General features: G+C 37.9%; 1 protein-coding gene across 1 annotated transcript in view; it reads right to left on the bottom strand.

Moving 5' to 3' along the window:
• Window positions 1–22415, bottom strand: part of LOC106142675 (guanylate cyclase 32E) — a 131255-nt gene that overhangs the window by 11876 nt on the left and 96964 nt on the right. Inside the window, exons 13-18 of the mRNA XM_060946919.1 lie at window positions 21160–21337; window positions 19786–19905; window positions 14518–14709; window positions 12553–12730; window positions 10937–11077; window positions 5037–5160 (exon numbers count right to left, since the gene is read on the bottom strand). Of these exons, the coding sequence (XP_060802902.1) occupies window positions 5037–5160; window positions 10937–11077; window positions 12553–12730; window positions 14518–14709; window positions 19786–19905; window positions 21160–21337 (933 nt within the window). The remainder of the gene's footprint in view (window positions 1–5036; window positions 5161–10936; window positions 11078–12552; window positions 12731–14517; window positions 14710–19785; window positions 19906–21159; window positions 21338–22415) is intronic.

The raw sequence follows: 22415 nt of genomic DNA, 5'->3' as shown, positions 1-22415 counted from the left end.
CACCAAGCAGGATGATTTTCTCATGGCTATTGACAAATTCAAGCCGGACATAGTTGCAATTAATGAATCTTGGCTAAAAGAGGGTCAGGAGCTTTGTGCCCCAGCTGCGCCTGGCTATCGACTGTACCACGTCTCACGTCCTATCCATATGAAGGGTGGCAAGGGGGGTGGAGTAGCTTTCTATGTGAAACGTAATGTGCGAGTTCGTATCCTAAAACACCCCATTGCAAACATCGAGCAAATGTGGCTTTCTACTCGAATAAACGGCGCCGAAGTATTGGTAGGTACAGCCTATAGACCCGACTGGATAGGTGTTGACCCTTTCTTGGACGCTTTGACAGAATCAATCATGTATTTTTCTAATTTTGACTATGTTGCTCTATTGGGAGATTTTAATATTGACATGTCCGATAACTCTAATACAAATAGGCCGCGGGTTGTGGAGTTTATAGAATATCTGGAACTTAAACAGATTATCACTGAGCCAACACATCTCTCTCGCTTGCCGAATAAAACTTTGAAAGAAACCCTTATTGATCTCATCTGCACGAATGTACCGATTCATCATGTTTCAGTTACAAACATAACAGCATCGTTAGGACACTATTTTATTTGTACTGAGTTATTATTAAAAAAACCTAAAGATCCTCCGCGATTTATCGTATCCAGAGCCATAAAGAGCATTGACGTCAATGCGTTTGACCGTGATCTTAACGATATCGATTGGGAGTCAGTAAAAAACCAGCCTAGTGTTGATTTAATGGTTGAAAAGTTCAATCACAAGTTGTTGGCACTTTTTGACAAGCACGCACCGCTCAAATTGAGAAAGGCTAAGCCTAATCATTCGCTACCCTGGGTTACTGGCACATGTAGGTTAATGATGGACGAACGTAACGAAGCACATAAAAAATCTAAGTATTCAGGATCTGATGAGGATAGAAAATATTATAAGGAATTAAAGGTTTTGGTTCAGACTAGTTTAGCTTGTGAAAAACGTGCATATTTCGATCAACTTATTAACAAACAGTTAAGAAATGGAAAAGTCTTTTGGCAGAATCTTAAACGGAATATCTTGGTTGATCCCTCCAGAAGTGATATATTACCGGACTCTTTTGATAATGCAAATGATATTAACAATCACTTTTTGAATGTCCCTTGCGCAGATATCAGTAAAGAAGATCTCTTTTTTTATAACAATCATAAATTTAATGATTCCTCTAAATTTAATCTAGAAACTGTAACTGAATGTGATGTAGCAAATTTTATATTTTCCATTAAATCTAATGCGATTGGCCCGGATGGTATAAGCAGAGATATGGTATTACTAACACTTCCAAATTCTTTAGATGCTATAACCCATATTATTAATACCTCTATTGTTACTGGTACTGTTCCCTGTTTCTGGAAAAGAGCCTTGGTTACACCAATACCCAAAACATCTAAACCTTCTAGTTACAGTGATCTTAGACCCATTAGTATATTGCCTTATCTATCAAAAATTTTGGAGAAGTCCGTACAAACTCAGTTGGTCAAGTTTTTGGAAGCGAATAATGTGCTGCCCGTACTACAGTCTGGATTCCGACGCAACCATGGGACTACTACAGCACTCTTGGACGTCACTGACAACATCCTTGCTGCACAAGACAGGGGACAGTGTACAATATTGACGTTATTAGACTTTTCTCGTGCGTTCGATAGCTTGAATATTGAATTACTTCTGTCTAAGTTGGCGTATTATGGTTTGGACCCTTTTTCGGTCGCTTGGTTCAGGTCATTTTTGGGCGGTCGATCTCAGTCTGTCAAATTGGCTAGGGAAAATGGGTTGTGCCTTTTTTCGCAATCTTTGCCCGTAAAACATGGAGTTCCTCAGGGCTCAATTCTTGGGCCTCTACTGTTTATTATATTTAGTGCTGACATTACCCGGGTGATAAAACATTGCAAGTACCACCTCTATGCCGACGACGTACAACTGTATATTTCTGACGTTCCAAATAACATTTCTCAAGCAGTTATTAAATTGAATGAAGACTTAGGGAGGATTGCTGAGTGGTCTCTGAGAAACTCACTGACCCTTAACCCCAAAAAATCGAACTATATAGTACTTGGCTCTAGATTTCAACTGGCTAGTATCATAAATGAAGATCTGGGGGTAAAAATTGGTAACGATGTTATAAGCAGGGCAATGGAAGTTAGAAACCTGGGGTTGATAGTAGATCCGCAGTTACGCTTTGAAAGTCACGTCGCAAGTTTGGTTAAAAGTTGTTTCTATCGCCTTAAAGTAATATACAAAATTCGAAATTTGTTAACAGAAGAAGTTCGTATTCGACTCTGCGAGACGTTGATCCTTTCGAGGCTTAACTTCGGTGACATTGTCTATGGTCCTCGGCTACTTTGTAAAACACAGCGCCTCATTCAGCGTATCCAAAACGCCTGCGCTCGTTTTTGTTTCAATATTCCACCCCGCAGTCATATCTCACCATATTTAATCAGAGCTACAATGTTGAATATGGAAACGCGGAGACAATTACATTTAGCCAGCCTTATGTTCGGAGTTATGAAGTTCCATAAGCCTAACTATCTTTTCTCTAAGCTGATATTTTTTCGATTTCGTGGTAGATCTGGGCCATGTAGGTCCACTCGCCCGATACTGTCAGTACAGCCACATAAAACCGTAGCCTTCGAGGGAAGTTTCCGCCACCAGGCAACGAGGTGCTGGAATGATATACCACCGCCTATACGCCTGCTTAGTTCTATTTATTCTTTTAAAAAGAACCTTAAATCCTTTCTACGGGAAAAACAAGCACTCGGTATACCGAAACGCTTGCGGTTGGGATTCTTCTCGTGAGTTTCGTTGCCTGGCTGGTTTTATGTGGTGAACTCATTTTTATTTTTACTTGTATATATACCTATACATATATTTATACTGTATACTTTTTATATTATTATCTACAACTAATAACAATTTACTAACATTTTTCGTATTTTCCTGTTTATCTATCTATATACATACACATTCCCATAATCTTTTGCACATAAATTTATTATTTTATTGTTTCTTTCTTTCACTTTAGCGCCCGCACCCACTTCAATGGTGATAACTGAAAATCAGCGTTTTGCACTTCAGTTAGTGCAAAAATTCCGCTGAGTTATGACCTTTTCTACTTGCTGCAGCACGCAAATGCATCTCAACTGTGTTATTATAATGTTTTGTTTAACTCTGTATTTTGTGTCTGTAGCAACTGAATAAACGTTTTTATCTATCTATCTATCTAATCTATCTAAACAAGTGGGGATTAGATTTTACAAAAAGACAAACTTCTAATATATAAATACTGGGTAATGTTAACATTTTATGTGCTTTAAACATAGGCACACAGCTGTCTCTAGATTTCAGTCCACACATCGATCTGATACATCTTTTTTGGGCCTTGAAGACTTTGTTAACTTCTACCGCATTACCCCAAAATATTACACCATAGTTTAAATGAGGGGTGACTAAACCATGATAAGCCACCAATGCAGCTTCTAATTTAACTTTTTTAGATATCCTAAATAATCATCAAAAATAAGGTTCACCTAAAAACAAATTTCATCGAAACGCTGTACAACAAAATGTGAACAATTTACGTAAAATCTGAATAGGTATTCAGTGGAAATGCCATCTTCGCTGAATTTAATATTATCTCGTTTTTTGGGACGCTAAAATAGATCAAAAGATCCTAAAGTTTATTCTGAAGGTAGGCCCGTGAGGCACATATTTTAGGGGCTGTAAAAGTTCTGCTGAATGGCAATAAGCTAAGACTAGTTTCAGAGATATAGTTGTTCACGCTTCCCCAATCTTTATGACAGTATCTAGTACTTATATCTGGGTATTACTCACACCTTTTGATATGTAAATTTGAATGGAATCAACAGCGTAATAAAACTTTATAAAATCTCCATTAAAATAATATTCATTCATACATAAAATCACGTATATTTCCCGGAGGGGATAGGCAGAGACTATTTCTTTCGCTTCATCCACATTAATAACTCTGCATTCATGCAAGCTCGGCCGTTTCGGGTACTCTTGACCATGTCCCTGATTTGATCAAACTACGTTGGTCTAGGCCTTTCCACTCCGACCTTACCAGGATGGTAACTCCACATTCTTTAAATTAATATTTAATAAGCACAACTCCCCAAATTGTAAATAAAAAGAGTACAATTTTATTTTGTATTTTTTCTTTTTGGCTAAATAAAGTGATTTTTGGTAAGGAAATGGACCGATGACTATTTTCGAAAATACCTATTTTTATAGTTATGTACATTAGTATGAATACTAACAGATGCTCTTACGGTGAGGGAAAACATTGCAAGAAAACCTTAGCATTCAGGCAACTGGATATGTAACTATGATTGATCCATTACGGGTGAGGTTTACCTGCAAAGTTTAAAAACCTGACACACCCAATCCACGGTCAAATGCATAACCCAGGTTCCTCTCCAGAGTGATGAGGATGCAACCGTGATTAAAGCCAGGAGGAAGCCAGGAGGAAGCCTAATTCTCACTTTTGGACTAACGCGATATGTCCGTGAATATTATGTATATGCGAGCCAATAGACTGAAATCCGAGGACGCCAAAAACCGGACCAAGTGGAGAGAGAAGAGTCGGAAGGCGGACCCCGGGCCCCGGAACACTTCTGTGGAGGGTGCAACCGGGAACACGCAGGGATGAGAGATGAGAGAGAATATTTTTTTACATACATACATATAGTAACGTCTATATACCTTGCGGGGTAGACAGAGCTAACAGTCTTGAAAAGACTGATAGGCCACGTTCAGTTATTTTGTTTTATGATAGAATTAAGATTGAAATAGTGACGGGTTGCTAGCCAATCGTCTTAATGAAACAATCCTAAGTTTACAAGCCTATCCCTTAGTCGCCATTTACGATATCCATGGGAAAGAAATGGAGTGGTCCTATTCTTTTTTGTATTGGTACCGGGAACCACACATTTCCTTATAACTTTATATGTTAACTCTATTAACTTACTTCCATAGGTGAATTAGTGGCGGCTAATTCCGTAAAACCGACGATATCGCTGAAGTATACAGTGACACATTCATAGCTCTCCGCTTTCACGCGTTCTCCTCGCTTCAAAGCTTCTGCCACGGTTCTGCTTGAAAAAAAAATAGTTTGAGTTAGTAAAAAAAGGTTGTATCCGATGTGGTATTATTTAAAAAAAAAACGTCAGTCAACATCAATGAGCCAGAAATAAAAAGTAAACATTCTGACGAACGTCCTCCTTTTTTAGTCGGTTCAAAAATGAAATTAAGAACACCAATTCGCCGACGACCAATAGCTACGATTTCGTAGCATGGCTACGACTTCGTAGCGCGTCTACGAACGTACTTAAGAAGCGAAACCAAATCGTGATTTACAAAATTGAGCTTCATTTCAGTACTACTTATAAAATTGATAAAAAGCCAAAAAATAGTCTTAAAAAGATTGATAGACCACGTTCAGCTGATTGGCTTAATGGATGGAATTGAGATTCAAATAATGACAGGTTGCTAGCCCAACAAAAATATTATAAAATATAGTTTATAAGCCTATTTGTAATCGCCTTTTACGATATCTATAGGAATGAAATGGTGCTATTCTTTTTTCTATTGGCACCAGAAACCACACGGCACAATTTCAATACTATTTCTATTTAAATTTTAGTTAAAATAATCTCATTAGACATTTATAGCTAACTGTATTTTCCTCGTTCGCTCACGCCAAAAATGTTTCGTTTGTAAGCACTGAATTTCACTGAAAAATGAAAACATCATCACATTCTCACTATACATATTAATATGGTCACATACATATAAATTAATTAATTTCGTTTCACCTAGACGCAAAGAAAAATTACAAGTTAAAGAAATAATAATGATATTATGGGTTCAAGGTTAACGACCCCAGGGTCTTCCCCAGAGAGGGTTCAGCCGGAACAAGCGACGGGTCGATGAACCTAAAGCACTAATTATAAGTAAATAACCCTAAAATAAGAGTAAATAACCGCCGAGCTTGCATGAAGAGAGTTATGAATGTGGATGAAGCGAAGGAAGTATGCAGAGATCGTGGCAAGTGGAAAGAGGTAGTCTCTGCCTCCTCTCCGGGAAAGTGGCGTGATTTTATGTATGAATGTATGTATGTATGTAACCCTAAAATGTCCTATACAAACTTGTGAGAGCGTCGTCGGTCGAATCGATAACGTGTCCAGTTAGAATGCGTAATGAGTTAAAAAGGCACAGGTTCAATTCCAGCTCGGCGTTGTACCATACATACATACATATGGTCACGTCTATATCCCTTGCTATTTGGCTTAATGATAGAATTGAGATTCAAATAATGACAGGTTGCTAGCCCTCAAGTTTGTAAGCCTATCCCTTAGTCGCCTTTTACGACATCCAAGTTATGTAGGGTAAACCGTATAGCTATTGCCCACTTAAGGACTTCAAACACTTTGGCTTCAAACAATAAAAAAAGTATTACAAGTTTCAACCATTTATATTTTTTTTCTTATGTCTAAATAAGATCTCCATCAAAGTATTAACGGTTTTTAGTCAAAACTTACATGGTTTAGAAAATAAATAAACAAATTTAAAATTATCCCAAAATGTACAGTTATTGCCCATTGCTTACACTAATTGCCCACATCACAGCACAGTAATTGCCCAGTACCCTTAAATGATAAATTAGACTTTGAACTTTTGTCACTCCTTCTGATGTTCTTCAAAAATGCCTCCCACCAACCATCACCTGGCCTATTTTAAAAAAACGAATTAGGGCGCGGGTTTTCTTCCAAAAACTTTTGCACGGAGTCTAAAATGTCTATTTCGATGAAATCCTTTTCTAGCCGATATTTTTATCCAATCCTCCAAACGACTTTCTTCAGACATTAATAGGTATAGGTGACTAGCTGTGCCCGCAACTTCGTCCACGTGAAATAATTATTTTGGGCATTATTGAAGCCCTCAAGAATAAATAACATTCTCCGTTTTTTCACATTTTCTATTATTTCTTTGCTCCTTATAGTTACAGTGTGATATTATATAGCCTAAAGTCTTCCTCGATTAATGGTCTATTCAACGCAAAAAGAATTTTTCAATTCGAACCAGTAGTTCCTGAGATTAGCGCGTTCAAACAAACAAACAAACTCTTCAGCTTTCTAATATTAGTATAGATGGTCCTGTAGCAATAGATTTAAAGCTTACCTAATTGAAGTTGAAGCGCAATCAGAGTAAGAGAAGAGGGGAAAGGATATAAGATAAAATGAAAGATTTAAATTACTTTTTAAGTATATAGGAACAAACGGGCCAAAAAATACAATAAACTTGACTCTTGTCAAACAGACATTTTTAAATTTACTTGTTCACCGAATTTATGGCGGGACGAAGGAGATCCGCGTATGAGTTTTTATACATACGGTTGTCCGTTTGTTACTAACATATAATTTTATTTATTTATAGTATTTACAACTATTTAAATGTGATCCCTACAGTCCTAAACTGGTTTTATGTCCCAGATTTTTAATATAGTAGCGGAGACTAGACCTCGGAATATAGTATTTTTCAGCAATTTGCCTTGTAGACAAATTGTTAGAAGCATCAAGATGCTTCTAACAATTTGTCTACAAGGCTACTTGAAGAGCCTCGATAGCTTTCTGTAAATTTTCTTTGCTATATTGCACTTTTGGTGTCTTTGGCATACTGTAAATAAAACAATAACAGCCAATAAGATGTTGTGCATAGCGATTGGCTACCCGCACCCACGAAATAATGTTAACAATATTTGCTACATTGTCAATATTTTTGCGTATGTTTGGCAAAAATATTGACAATATTACATAGTGAAAAAAATATTGACAATATTATTGTCACAATATTATTGCGCGTATGCAAGCCATTAAGCTAATAAATGTGACGGCAACATTACTGACTTAATCAAAAAATTGCCGATAGGTAATGATTGCCCTGGGCAATAACTATAGAAATTAACCATGGCAATCACTAAAATTATGGTGGGCAATAACTAAAAATATGCCGAAATACGTACAGCGATTGCCTACCGTTAAAAAACCGTTGAATCTAATCTGATTTCAAATATTTTCATTAAAAACATAACATAACACTTATGATTTCGTCATAACCATACACCAATAATGAAATATCAAATGAAATTAAAAAAAAATGAACCTCTAAGCAAGTAATTCCTTAAGAAAATTGCTAAAAAGCTTACCTGTTTGAGTTACACGTTCACCCGTCTTGACAAAATATACCATTAATGTGTTTTTTTCTTCAGTGTTAACACTTATCAATTTTAAAATCTACTATAAATTGATCATAGAGTAACCTAGTAAATTATATTCGAAACAAGTGAGAACACAACCTTTGATTCAGATTTTTTTTCTAAAAACGGGCAATCACTGCCTGTGGGCAATCACTCTCTGGTTTACCCTACATTAGTTTGAATACCAACCGATGTTCTTACGGTGTGGGAAAACATCAAATGTTGTGTACAATTCAGTAAAGGGAAAACCTTAGAAACCTTAATAAAATTATTTTGAGGTATGTCTTACTTAAATTATTTTCTCTTTAAAGATAAACACGTAAACGTGGCATTTCAGTCTTTTAAAGACTATTGGCTCTGTCTACCCCACAAGGGATATAGACGTCCGTGATTATACGTTTTTTTTGTTTATTTTCTCTTCAAATTGTTAGTGCGAGCATTTCTTATTTTTTTTCTTAATTAATATTTATCCCTTATAAGACATTAAAAGCCTTAACAACCTTCCCTTTGTTTGTGTAACATTCTGCGTCGCTTTTTCCACAATAGTAAATTAGGGGCTAGCAGGAAATGAAGTCATTGACTGCCAAATAATGGGACTTCTTGACCAAACGAGCACATTGTGTGAATAAGAAAGGTCTCTCTTAATTCGACGGGTTGGCAGTGAAATTTTATGGAGGATACTTAATTTTGCTGAGTTATGTATCTATATTAACGTGTAACATAGATACATACATACATAAATCACGCCTTTTTTAAACAGAGACTACATTTTTTTACACTTGCTACAATTCGTCCACACTTCTTTCCCTTCATTCACATGCATAACTCACTTCATACAAGCTCGTCGATATAATACTATTGCAGGATTGATAAATTAATTTAGTGCAAAAATTTGGTTATCATGTTTAAATGATAGTATAAATTGCATCAAAATCCGTTGAGTGGTTTAATAAAATAAAGCTTAGAAACAGACCAATGCGAAGGTTTGTGTTTTCTTACAAAACGAAAATTAATACATATGGTCACGTCTATACCTATCCCTTGTGGGGTAGACAGAGCCAACAGCCTTGAAAAGACTGATCGGCCACGTTTAGCTATTTGACTTAATGATAGAATTGAGATTCAAGTAGTTACAAGTTGCTAGCCCAACGGTCAAAAAAATAGTCCCAAGTTTGTAAGCCTATCCCTTAGTCATCTTTTACGACATCCATGGGAAAGAGATGGAGTGGTCCTATTCTATTAACGTGCCGGGAACCACATGGAACCTATTAACGTGCCGGGAACCACACGGCACAAATTAATATAACTTAATATTCAGTAAATTTTAATTCTCGATAAATAACTGCGACTAATAATAATATTAGTGAGACTTTATTTATTCAAGAGATTTAATACCTGCTAGTAAAATTAAATTCTAGCTTCAAATAATAATGATATTAAGATTTTAGCATGTTTTCAGAAATTAATCTTTATCAAACAGTGAAAAGCTTCAATATTTTGTCATTACCCCTTTTACACAACGAAGGCATATTATATACACTACTCTTATTCTTTTTTATCCTTCTAATAGTAAAAATGCAAAAGTTTGTAAGGATTTTGGATGTATGTTTGTTACTCTTGCCTGCAAAAACTAGGTACTGAATGCATTTTTTTTAAACTTTGCAGTAATATAGATTAGACATTGGAATAATATAATAAATAAATCAATATTAATAAAAGATTTAAGATGGAAGAAGTCGCGGGCAATAGTTAGTCGTAGACAAAAATGCGAAAGTATGTCTGTAACGTTACAGCTTAGATACTGGACCGATTTTGAATAAAATTGTTTGAATATAGTAGTTAATTATTCTAAGTGAAATCGAATTATTCCGATCTGATCCCCAAAATCTGATATCCTAGTGGATCCGTTTTATTTTAATTATTTTCTACAAACATACATACATATAGTCACATCTATATCCCTTGCGGGGTAAACAGAGCCAACAGTCTTAAAATGACTGATAGGCCACGTTCAGCTATTCGGCATCGGTATACCTTAGTCGCCTTTTACGACATCCATGGGAACGAGATAGAGTGTTCCTAGTCTTTTTTTGTTATTGGTGCCGGGAACCACACGGCCTCGGACAAAATAGTAATAACTAAATACCTAATGAAGATTGGATACGTTTGGTTTGATCAGACCGTAATAATAATTCATACATACATACATACATATGGTCACGTCTATATCCCTTGTGGGGAAGACAGAATCAACAGTCTTAAAAACCTGATAGGCCACAGATCAGATTTCTGGCTTGATGGTGAGAATTGAGATTTAAATAGTGTCAGGTTGCTAGCCCATGGCCTAAAAGAAGAATCCCAAGTTTGTAAGCCTATCCCTTAGTCGCCTTTTACGATATCCATGGAAACGAGACGAAGTGGCTTTTTTTTATTAGATTAATCGCCTTTTACGACATCCACGGGGAAAGAGATGGAGTGATCCTATTCTTTTTTGTATTGGTGCCGGGAACCACACGGCCTCGGACAAAATAGTAATAATAAATACCTAAAGAAGATTGGATACGTTTGGTTCGATCAGACCTTAATAACAATAATTCTATGATGTAACATACCTCGGTAACATTCGGTTTAGAAGGTTGTCCGTCCTCTTCTTCTCCTGCATCAGCTGCTCGGTCCTGGCGGTCACCAGGGCTTCCAGGTTCGAAGCATACTTCTCCATCATGGCGAGCATGTTGTCGAATATGTTCGTCTTCCTATATACAAAATACGTACATACATACCAACATATAATCTTGTAATATCAGACAGAGCCAACAGTCTTGGAAAGACTGATGGGCCACGTTCAACTATTTGGCTAAATGGTAAAATTGAGATTCAAATAGTGACAGGTGCTAGATCATCGTCTAAAAGAAGAATCCCAAGTTTACAAGCCTATCCCTTAGTCGCCTATTACGACATCCGTGGGAAAGAGATGGAGTCCGTGTGGTTCCTGACACTTGTTTTCACAAATAGAATATATAAAAAATAACAATATTAATAATTTACATAAATAAAATTACACTTCTTTCCCTTAGGGAAAGGCAGCGACTACATCTTCAGGCCTTATCGAGATACCTGCATACTTCTTTCGATTTATATCCTTTTTCATAAAAGAAAAACTTTTTGTGTAATTTTATTTTATCTTTATTGCACAAAATATAAACAATTTGTGAAGACAAACAAATAAATTAAGGGTCAGGTCAAGAGTTCCCGAAATCGCCGTGTTTGCATGAAGAGATTTATGAATGTGGATGAAGCGAAGGAAGTATGCAGAGATCGTGGCAAGTAGAATGATGTAGTCTCTGCCTACCACTCCGAGAAAAAGGCGTGATTTTATGTATGTATGTATGTATGTATGTATGTATGTAATCATATTTAAATGAACTTACAAAACAAACGACATTAAAAATAGATTTAAATTAATTAAGGTATTCTAATAATAAAAAGAGAGCACTCTTTTTATTATTAGAATACCTTGGATGTTTGCTCAAGAAGGAATTCTGAACTTTGCATTTTAAAAATAACATAAAATTTCATAAATGTTAAAACGTTTTTGACGTACAGAGTAATATAAAAGTAAGGATATTTTGCCTATGAACTTATTGTCGTGAGGAAGCCTGCACATTCAGGCAACTGGCTATGCAACCGTTCTCGATTCAATACAGGTTAGGTTGCAATAATTGCAGAGGTCAGACGGGAGTCGCTTCGTGTAAAAACCTGACTCACCCAATCCAGGATCCATGGTCAAAGGCATACCCCGGGCTTCTCTCCAGAGCGTTGAAGATGCAACCGGGACTATAACTAGAAGGAAGAAGATTCTATTTCCTCTTTATCCGACACAAAAAGGAGGTTCATAATTCGAACGTATTTTTTTACATACACACATATAATCACGTCTATATCTCTTGCGGGGTAGACAGAGCCAACAGTCTTTAATAGACTATATATTAAAAATACTATAGGCCACGTTCACCTGTTTGGCTTAATGATAGAATTGTGATTCTAATAGTGACAGGTAGCTAGCCTGTAGCCTAAAAAGAACCCCCAAATTCATAAGCCTATCCCTTAATCGCCTTTTACGACATCCACGGGAAAGAGATGGTGTAGTCCTATTCTTTTCCTATTAACGCCGGGAACCACACGGCACATATGCAATACAAAATACAACTGAAATTAACTTCCAACTTACATTCCCGCGTGCATATCCTTCAGTCTTAGCCTGACTAGTCTCAAATCCGGCCTCGCCTCAGGTCGTTCACTCCAGCAGGCGTTCAGGACCGCCAGAACTGAGGGTCTCGCCACCAGACCACCTAAAGGGGGGCGGAACAGCACACCGCCAATAGGCTGACGTACTCGGCCGATGATCTCTAAAGAAATTCATTCAACGTATACATACATACATATAAGCACGTCTATATCCCTTGCGGGGCAGACAGAGCCAACAGTCTTGAAAAGACTGATAGGCCACGTTCAGCTGTTTGGCTTTATGATGGAATTGAGATTCAAATAGTGACAGGTTGCTAGCCTATAGCCTAAAATAAAGAATCCCAAGTTTGTAAACCTATCCCTTAGTCGCCTTATACGACATCCATGGGAAAGAGATGGAGTGGTCCTATTCTTTTTTGTATTGGTGCCGGGAACCACACGGCACTAGTTTAGGTTTTATTAGGTTAGTAAATATAATAAATATGTATATAAGGAACAAATAACGAACAAATAAGAGTTTGTTTGTTTGTTTGAACGCGCTAATCTCAGGAACTACCGGTTCGAATTGAAAAATTATTTTTGTGTTGAATAGACCATTTATCGAGGAAGGCTTTAGGCTGTATAACATCAAGCTGCGACTATTACGAGCGAAGAAATTATGGAAAGTGTGAAAAAAAAACGGGGAAAATTATTCATCCTTGAGGACTTTAATGACACCCAAAATAACTATTCCACACGGACGAAGTCGCGGGCACAGCTAGTAAATATATATTCGAGTGGTCGTATTCCGAAGTACTGCGGAACTACGCGACACGTGTAAACTGACAGAAGTGAATGACGCAAACGAAGTTAGTTAAGTAAACTCAGTTAAAACAATTAATCACGGCTTAATGTCTTCTATTAAACTCCATATTGTTTTGATTAAGTTAAACCGTAGCTCCATACATTTGATTAATTAGCTATATCCGACATAATTGTGGGCCTTTGAAATCTTTGTTCACCACAAATTAATGCTTCCCATACTAATGTATGAAACTAGTGTTGCGCCGCGACTCCAACAGCGTCGAGCGGAAATCTCTCTTGGTGCATTCGTAGATTCGTAGGGATATATATTCATACATGCATACATACATATGGTCACGTCTATATCCCTTGCGGGGTAGACAGAGCCAACAGTCTTGAAAATACTGAATGGCCACGTTCTTAATGATAGAAATACAATTCAAATAGTGACAGGTTGCTAACCCATCGCCTAAAAAAGAATCCCAAGTTTGTAAGCCTTTCCCTTAGTCGCCTCTTACGACATCCATGGAAAAAGATCTAGTTAAATATATGTACTTATTTATTTTCTTATTATATTTTTGCAGCGATTAGGTATACATTACATATTATAGTTATTAATGAAAAGAAAAAAATAACTGATCATCTATAATATAAAGGAACAAGGGTGAATGACTCATCAACGCCCAGCCTAAACCATAGACGCTACAAACTTGAAATTTGGACACCAGCTTCCCACCACATAGTGTTCAGATAAGAATATAATAATATTAATATTGTGAAGTTGACGTTGTTGAAGAAAATGCTGCAGTGCAGTTTGTTACCGCTTCTTCTGCACTGACGCCTTGGAAGCGGCAGTAAACTTAGTTTTTAAGTAATTTATTTGACGTCAACCAAGTTGTTAAACCATACGACAATTATTAAGCGATATAATAGTATCCTATAATAATGAATAAAAAATTTTGAATTTTGAATTTTGAAAAAAGAATTTTTCAATATTTAACCCCCTAATGAGGTCAAAAAGGGGGTCAAAGTTTGTTTGAAAACAAAATTTTTTGATGGGAAGTAATTAGTAAATTGTATAGCCCATGTAAAATTGTATTGAGCCCTGTTTTATAAAAATAAACGGAAACGTTATTTATTTCTTTTTTTTTTTAACCTAACTCACCCGCATAAGTCAAGTTAGTGTCACCCCAGGGGCCGTTCCTCCCCAGGATCTCGTACAGCAAAATGCCAAAGGAGTACACGTCCCCTTTCTGTGACCCCCTGGCCGGGGCATTGGAGTCACGAAGGAATTCCGGGGCTCGCCACAGCATGCGCCTTTCCATACGAAGAGCGTCGTCTGAGTCCATACAACCACCTGTCAAATAGAAAAAAAAACTATAAATTAATGTTTAAAACTAAAGAGATGAGTTACTTTGTGATCAACTTAAGAGTGGCTAGACATACATATAATTACGTCTATATCCCTTGCGGTGTAGATATACCATATCTTTATCATGGATGTCGTTTAAAGCGACTAAGGGAAAGACTTGTACACTTGGGATTCTTCTTTAAAGCGACGGACTAGTAACCGTTCACTATCTGAATTTCAAACTTAACGTGGTCTTATCTTTTTAAGATCGTGAGCTCTGTCAACTCTGTAAGGGATAAAGACGGGATTATACATATGAATGTATATAAGATCTCGCTTCGAAAGACACACCCTAGCTGATCCATCATCCCGAAAGCCTTCAACCGTGAGAACGTTGCGAAGAAAATTTAATTTCCACATGTGTCGCAGTCATCTAGTTAAATCTGCTATTTGATTGAATGACTAACTCGTTCATTGAATGACGGTATTCAATTGATGTCTAGTATAAGACGTGAATAACGTTATTTAATTAATAAGGACGTTCTGGCCAAATGTCAGGCCAAGAGTGCACAAAACCGACAAGCCTGCATGAATAGAATTATGAATGTGGATGAAGCGAAATAAGTATGCAAGGATCGGGACAAGTAGAAAGATGTAGTCTCTACCCACCCCTCTAGGAAAGAGACGTGAGTTTTGTATGTCTAGGATAAACGTTGGTTGAACAAGCGTCTCTCAATATATAACTAGTTCGCGGATTAAAGAATAGCCCATTAAACAGTTATTCAAATTTAGTTCATTTTTTTTCCACTGCGGCGCTAAATGACGTTCAGTCAAGATGTTGTACGTTACATTCAAGAACTTGACGAGTATTTCTTTTTAATCACACAACTGAATACTAGCATTGAATGAACGAGCTAGTAATTTAACCAAATAGCAGATTCAACCAGATGACTGCGACATATATTCTAAAAAGTTACCATAAGAATTCTCCGTAAAGCACGAAATTTTTATGCACGTTTTGCGAGCGTGCATTAATGATATTACCACAGGATCTATACATATAATAAAATAGGGACTGACTGATGTCTGTACATGAAAAATATTGGCAAAAAATCGATATGGGGATCTATATAAACCAATAGAAGCCAGAAAATGCAATTTCCGTAGAGGTGTAAGGCTCGGTCTAACTTAAAAAATACGAAAAAATTTTACCCCTATCTCTCTGAGGTATTGCAAGGGGTCAGTTTCCAGCGAACTTTTACAATGAACGAACGATTGCCGTGTGGTTCCCGGCACGAATACAAAGAAAAATAGGAGCAATCCATCTCTTTCCCATGAATGTCGTAAAAGGCGACTAAGGGATAGGCTGACAAACTTTGGATTCTTTATTAAGGCTAGCAACTTGTCACTATTTGACTCTCAATTCTACTCGTATCATTAAGCCAAATAGCTGAACGTGGCCGATCTGTCTTTTCAAGACTGTTGGCTCTGTCTAACCCACATGGGACACAGACGTGACCATATGTATGTATATATGTTTTACAACGAACGAAAACGCGAGTAATAGCAAGTTCCGAATAACAAAACCCTCTTTTTGGTTTATACAAGAGATTATGTATTTCGCTCGACTAACGCCCTTCATGTATAGTATATCTGTATATGATTTCTGAAGAAAGATTTATGCCGGATTTATACGAGAGTGAAACGGCGGATATGCTACATTTTATTCTCTTATCGTTACTTATTTACATCGACGAGTTTTATTTTGCACTTCTTAGATTTATTATTTACATCGAGAATCGTTACACAAATAAACAAAACCGGTTTATTTTTATTTATTTTTTCATTAAATATTTATTTTTCTTTATCGACGATCTGTAATCTGTATTGTAGGATCGTAGCAAGTGGAATTCCATAGTTTCTGCCTACCCCAATGGGAAACAGGCGTGATGGTATGTATGTAATCTGTATTACCTTAATATGTACTTTACCTTTTCATACGCAAATAAAGATTTCATTAAGAACTAACTCTTGTCTGTAAAGTTAAGTGGAGCGTCCTCTATTTTTAATTATAGTTTACTTAATTAAAGCTCAGTTTTTGTGCCTAATAAATTGCCTTCCTTTAGTCGCCTCCTCTGATACACAAAGGAACAGATGAGGTGATCTTACACTATGCATACAATACTAAAACAATAAACAATTGTTAAATTAAAAAAATAACACAATGCCAGCTGAACGTGGCCAACTGCTGTATATATATTATTAGTGTCGGAAACCACACGGCACTGCCACATCATTTATAACAAACATACATACATATGGTCACGTCTATATCCCTTGCGGGGTAGACAGAGCCAACAGTCTTGAAAAGACTGAATGGCCACGTTCAGCTATTTGGCTTAATGATAGAATTGAGATTCAAATAGTGACAGGTTGCTAATCCATCGCCTAAAAAAGAATCCCAAGTTTGTGAGCCTATCCTTTATTCGCCTTTTACGACATCCATGGGAAAGAGATGGAGTGATCCTATTCTTTTTTTTGAAATGGTGCCGGGAACCACACAGCATCATTTATAACATTTCCAATAATTTTATATTTGTCAAATGCGCAGTATCGTAAATCACGTTATTAGCAATACTAAATCCATAATCGTCTAGACAGTGATTTATATGCTTATTGTAACTCAGCATTTCCCAAGTGACATAAATCATCGGTTCTACATATATTTCCGGAATTAGGTAAGGTATTCTGACGTGTAACAGCTTTTACGAGACACACATATTATAAACATATAGTCACGTCTTTATCCCTTGCGGGGAAGACAGAGTCTTGAAAATACTGAAAGGCCACGTGCAGCTGTATGGTTTAACGATGTAATTGTGATTCAAATAGTGACAGGTTGCTAGCCCATCGCTTACAAGAAGAATCTCAAGTTTATTAGCCTTTTTTGCCGTGACCTGTTATCAAAAGTACATATTAAAATAATTTTTTCAAGCCATTTCATATGTTAAAATGGGACTGTTGGAGTGAGAAGGCCTAAATGAACGTACCTTGATCAAATCGTAGACGTTCTGGCAAAAGGTCAGGTCAAGAGAATCTTAATACGACGCCCTTGCATGGAGAGAGTTACGAATGTGGATGAAGCGAAAGTAGTATGCAGGGATCGTGAAAAGTGGACAGATGTGGTCTCTGCCTACCCGTCCAAAAATATACATACATACATAAAATCACGCCTTTTTCACGAAGGTGTAGACAGAGACTACACCTCTCCACTTGCCACGATCTCTGCAAACTTCCGTCGCTTCATCTACATTCTCTCTTCATGCAAGTTCGGCGGTTTCGGGTACTCTTGATCCGTCCAGGAAAGAGGCGTACATTATATATGTATATATGTCGGGGTCAGAGTCCTAGAAGGAATGTTATTTCATGAAATAGGCCGGCGGATGCGGAAGTGAGAAATTGAAAGCCAAGGTGTCTAGGAAATAACGTTCGCGCCATTGAAAAAATCCAATAATGCGAGAAGTGATTGACATGTTTTTGTATTGTAATGCGATGTTGTATGTTAAAATAATATCAGGTCGAATAACTCGGGGATCAGGGTTCATCGGCATATATTTTCTGTTTTCATACATACATATAGTCACGTCTATATCCCTTACGGGGTAGACAGAGCTAATAGTCCCGAAAAGAATGGCCACGTTGAGCCGCTCGGCCCAATGATGGAATCGAGATCCAAATAGTGACAGGTCGCTAGCCCATCGCCCAAAAAAAGGTTCGCAATTTTATAAGCTCTCTGTCTTTTCATATCATCTGTTTTCATAGGTATATGGATACATATAGTAACGTCTTTATCTTGTAGGGGTAGACAGAGCAACCTCACACTATTCGAATCCCAATTTTATCATTAAGCCAAACAGCTGAACGTGGCCTATATCTAGTATTATATAGAGATGGAGTGGTCCTATTCTTTTTTCTATTGGTTCCACACGACATTATTCTCTCTACTTTGTATTAGTTAAGTAAACTGTATGTTGACGTTATTTAAAATACAATTTATTAAATTGAATTGGTTAAAAACAGCGAAAAGTCAGACTTTATCCCTTAAACGTATCATCATCTTATATAATGAAATTCTCGTGTCACAATGTTCGTTCTCGTACTCCTCCGAAACGGCTTGCCCGATTCTCATGAAATTTTGTGAGCATATTGAATAGGTCGGAGAATCGGTCAACATCTATTTTTCATACCCCTTAGTGATAAGGGTTGTCCACCCTTAACACTTTTTTTAAATTAGAAATTACTTAAAAATGGCAAAACAACGTTTACCGGGACAGCTAGTAACTGATATTTTCCTATATAGCCATACTATAGTGACTGTTACCTACATTTGTTTCAACATTTATAAATACGGAAATAGATCTAAAAGCTACGTTTCATTCGACACTAATCTGGTTGTTCCCATGAAGGGCACAGTTGACTAATTGTACATATTGTGTACCTATTGTCATGCGTATTTCATTACGTAGCTTTTGATATGAATTGTTCCATATTTATTATACTGTAGCGGGAGCAATGATTCGGCACTAAAGGAAAGATCTTCCGCTAGGCTAGGTGTTATGCCTGGGGAACCGCGGCTTCGACGATGTTGTATCGGAGGTTGTATATATAGCTCCAATCTGTGAAATCTTTGCTTGCGCGATTTAGGTTTTTCGCTGTTTATGACTGATAGCGTCGCGTGATTCTATTTTTTATTTTTGTGACTTATGGCGTATAGATTTCGCCACAATGCTAATTTGACACTGTACTTAACTTTCTTGTTAAAATTAACAAGTGATTTTGCCGAGTGGTTCCCGTTACTAAAAAATAATAGTCCTTATCTCTCTATTGTTTGTCGTAAAATGCGACGAATGGATAGGCTAATTAAACTTGCAATTCTTCTTGTAGGCGATAGGCAAGCAACCTGTCGCTAGCGGCCTTTAAGTATTTTCAAGACTGTTGGCTCTGCTTACCCCGCAAGGGATATAGACGTGATTATATGTATGTATCTTTTGCTGTTAGTTTTTAAATTATTATAACACTTACTCTTCAGGTAGTGGAGTCCATAATCAGTTATTTGGAGCACCCAGCGACTGTCGACCAGGCAGTTGCTGGATGTCAGGTTCCCGTGGGAGATGAGGGCTGACTCGTGAAGGTATGTGAGACCTGGGAACAAAATGGGAATAATCGGGCGATGATTATGGCTTAAGGGAATATCTTCCGCCAGGCTAGGTGTGATGCCTCAGGACCCGCGTGACAGACGATGTTGAATCGGTTGTTATATGTATGCTCCAATCCGTGAAATCTTTGCTTGCGCGATTTAGATTCTTTTCTGCAATTGGCTGAGCGCGTCACGTTCTACGCTGTGATTGACAGATAGTGTGTGACGTTAGTGATGTCGACACAACAGATATACTTAGAAAAATAGGAAAGATGAAGTAAAGACTGTTATGTTCGATTACTCATCACTCGAGAGCGTTGGTGGTCGAGCGGTTAAAGTGGCCGACACTAACGACGCGGGTACCATTACATTTTATTTGAATTATATACATTAGTTTGAGTGCTAACCGATGCTCCTACGGCGAGGGCAAACATTGACAGATGGGAGTCGCTTAGTGTAAAAACCTGACTCACCCTATCCAGGATCTGACTCGTAAGGCACATTCCAAGTTCCTCTCCAGAGAAGTGAAGTTGTAACCTGAACTAACGCCAGGAGGAACAAGATTACTTACCTGTCAACAAGTCTGCTATCAGACTCGCCACGAACCGAACATGTCATCCAGGTAGCATAGTTAGCACATTTGATATGACCCACGGGAACCGTAAGCGGACATTATACATGTGGACCAGCTTTAGACACATTTTACATTGCAGACAGAGACTATTTTTACCACTGTCCTTGCATACTTCTTTCGCTTCATGCACATACACAACTCTGAGGAGGAGATGGGAGTCGCTTCGTGTAAATACCTGACTCACCCTATCCAGGATCCAAGGTCAAAGGCACACCCCGGGCTCCTCTCCAGAGCGGCGAGCAAGCAACCAGGGCTAAAGCCAGGAAGGAAAAGATGCACATTAAAAACTCTCTTTATGCAAGATCGTCAGTTTCTTTCCCTCTTCAGGAATCCATGACCTGCCCATTCTCCACGGGGAAGACACGATACAAGTTGACCCACTTTTATCAGGTTTTTTTAAGAGTAACTTACATACATACATAAAATCACGCCTCTTTCCCGGAGGGGTAGGCAGAGACTAGCTCTTTCCACTTGCCGCGATCTCTGCATACTTCATCCACATTCATAACTCCCTTCATGCAAGCTCGGCGGTTTCGGGTACTTTTGACCAGACACTTTACCAGGACGTCCTTAATTTGATCAAGATACGTTCGTCTAGGTCTTCCCACTCCGACAAGTAACTTACCTCTCAACAGGTCAGCTACAAGGCTAGCTACAAACATGTCGTCCAGGTGGAGGTCCCTGTCCGCTAGGACCCTCGCCAGGGACCCTCGGGAACAGTAAGCGGACACGATACAAGTTGACCCGCTCTCTATACACACTCCCACGAACGCTGTCAAGTTTTCATGACGGAGCTCACGAATCTGTAGAAAGGAGGTATTCAAGTATTGACGTCCTCTGTGGCTCAGCGGTAGTACGCTTGTCTGTGACACCGGAGGTCCCGGGTTCGAATCCCGGTCAGGGCATGATGAGAAAAGAACTTTTTCTGATTGGCCTGGGTCTTGGATGTTCATCTATATAAGTATTTATTATAAAATATAGTATTGTTGAGTTAGTATCTCGTAACACAAGTTTCGAACTTACTTCGAGGCTAACTCAATCAGTGTACCTAATTTGTCCCGTATATATTTGTCCCGTATATATTATTCTCTATGTTTAAAACTCTACTAGTTGATTGACTGACTGATTGACAACGCGTAGTAATAACCGCTGTGTCTAGAAACGTATAAGTTTCTTTCATACATACATACATATGGTCTCATCTATATCCCTTGCGGGGTGGACAGAGCCAACAGTCTGGAAAAGACTGAATGGCCACGTTCAGCTATTTGACTTAATGATAGAATTGAGATTCGAATAGCGACAGGTTGCTAGCCTATCGCCTAAAAAAGAATCCCAAGTTTGTGAGCCTATCCCTTAGTCGCCTTTTACGACATCCATGGGAAAGAAATGGAGTGGTGCTATTCATTTTTGTTTTGGTGCCGGGAACCACACGGCACATGCAGGTTACCTCGCGATGTTTTCCCTCACCATAAGAGAACCTATTCGTAATCAAAATAATGTGTAGATTACGAATTAGATTTATGTTAGATTTGAAACTTGTGCCATCCTATGCTTAAAGCTTGAAATACATAATACATACATATTGTCACGTCTATATCCCTTGCGGGGTAGACAGAGCCAACAGTCTTGAAAAGACTGAATGGCCACGTTCAGCTATTTGGCTTTATGATAGAATTGAGATTCAAATAGTGACAGGTTGCTAGCCCATCGCCTAAAAAAAGAATCCCAATTTTGTAAGCCTATCCCTTAGTCGCCTTTTACGACATCCATGGGAAAGAGATGGAGTGGTCCTATTCTTTTTTCATTGGTGCCGGGAACCACACGGCACGCTTTTTCGTTCGGACACTTTATCAGGCCGTCCACAGACGCTTTTACACG

This window comes from Amyelois transitella, chromosome 12 (genome assembly GCF_032362555.1).
Source record: "Amyelois transitella isolate CPQ chromosome 12, ilAmyTran1.1, whole genome shotgun sequence".
NCBI lineage: Eukaryota > Metazoa > Arthropoda > Insecta > Lepidoptera > Pyralidae > Amyelois > Amyelois transitella.
The sequence above is the reverse complement of the archived record's forward strand: the minus strand, read 5'-3'. Positions and strand labels throughout refer to the sequence as shown.